Source organism: Stegastes partitus, unplaced genomic scaffold (assembly GCF_000690725.1).
Source record: "Stegastes partitus isolate 25-593 unplaced genomic scaffold, Stegastes_partitus-1.0.2 Scaffold1304, whole genome shotgun sequence".
Classification (NCBI taxonomy): domain Eukaryota; kingdom Metazoa; phylum Chordata; class Actinopteri; family Pomacentridae; genus Stegastes; species Stegastes partitus.
Genome location: NW_007579035.1, coordinates 294,515 through 295,369, shown reverse-complemented (window position 1 = coordinate 295,369; position 855 = coordinate 294,515). Strand labels below are relative to the sequence as shown.

The following is an 855-nucleotide window of genomic DNA, read 5'->3' as shown; positions in this document are numbered from 1 at the left end:
TGTTGGTGGAAACCAAAGAGCTGATCAGAGCTAAATAAAACCTCCTGCCTGAGCAGAACTGATACACCTGCAGTTAGCACTCAACACACACACACACACACACACACACACACACACACACACACACACACACCACCAGGACACATCAATAAAACATCTTAGAACCTGAAATAACCAATAAATAAATGAAGAGCATACGATGTAGATTCTGGATAAAATTCTATCAAACATCACTGTTTAAATACAATAATACTAAATAAAGCACAGAAAACAAGTATTGATGATCAGAACCTAATAAAATCTAATCAAATGATAAGTCAGGAGCCTTATTAATTCTCTGAGCTAGAGAAGCTTCCCTGATGCAGATGTTTTCTGCTCTGATCTTCTGGTGGTTCCTATCAGGTTCATGCTGCTGTTTCTGATGCTGAATAAACTGTATATCTGGCCCTGCATGAGTCTGGAGCCCTGCTGCATGCTGCTCTGATCTACAGGCTGCAGCTGTGCAGGTGAACATGCAGCTCCAGGTGTAACGTCTTCACAGATATGTCTAGGTTCTTACCAGTGAGGAAGTTGACGGTGATCCAAGCAGAAATCCCTGAAAGACAAAATGCTGAGAATCAACAAATCATCTGCTTCAGTCGCACATGACCCAGCTGTGGACGGACGGAGGCTGTGGCACTGATGAACATGAAGTCATTGATATTCACACCACCTGGTCCACAGCAGCCTCCATCACAGGTGCTACGTCAACGTTTCATCACTCATCTGATACGACACTGATGATTTCTAACATCTCGTCTCTCTTGTAGTTAAATTAAACTAATAGAAGCATCTCCACATCATGATGCTGCCACC

The 855-nt window shown here is 42.8% G+C and overlaps 1 protein-coding gene across 1 annotated transcript in view; it reads right to left on the bottom strand.

Annotated features, from left to right (window-relative positions):
* The window catches only part of entpd6 (ectonucleoside triphosphate diphosphohydrolase 6), a 25,365-nt gene that overhangs the window by 11,586 nt on the left and 12,924 nt on the right, over positions 1-855 (bottom strand). Inside the window, exon 6 of the mRNA XM_008298313.1 lies at positions 560-595. Within this exon, the coding sequence (XP_008296535.1) occupies positions 560-595 (36 nt within the window). The remainder of the gene's footprint in view (positions 1-559; positions 596-855) is intronic.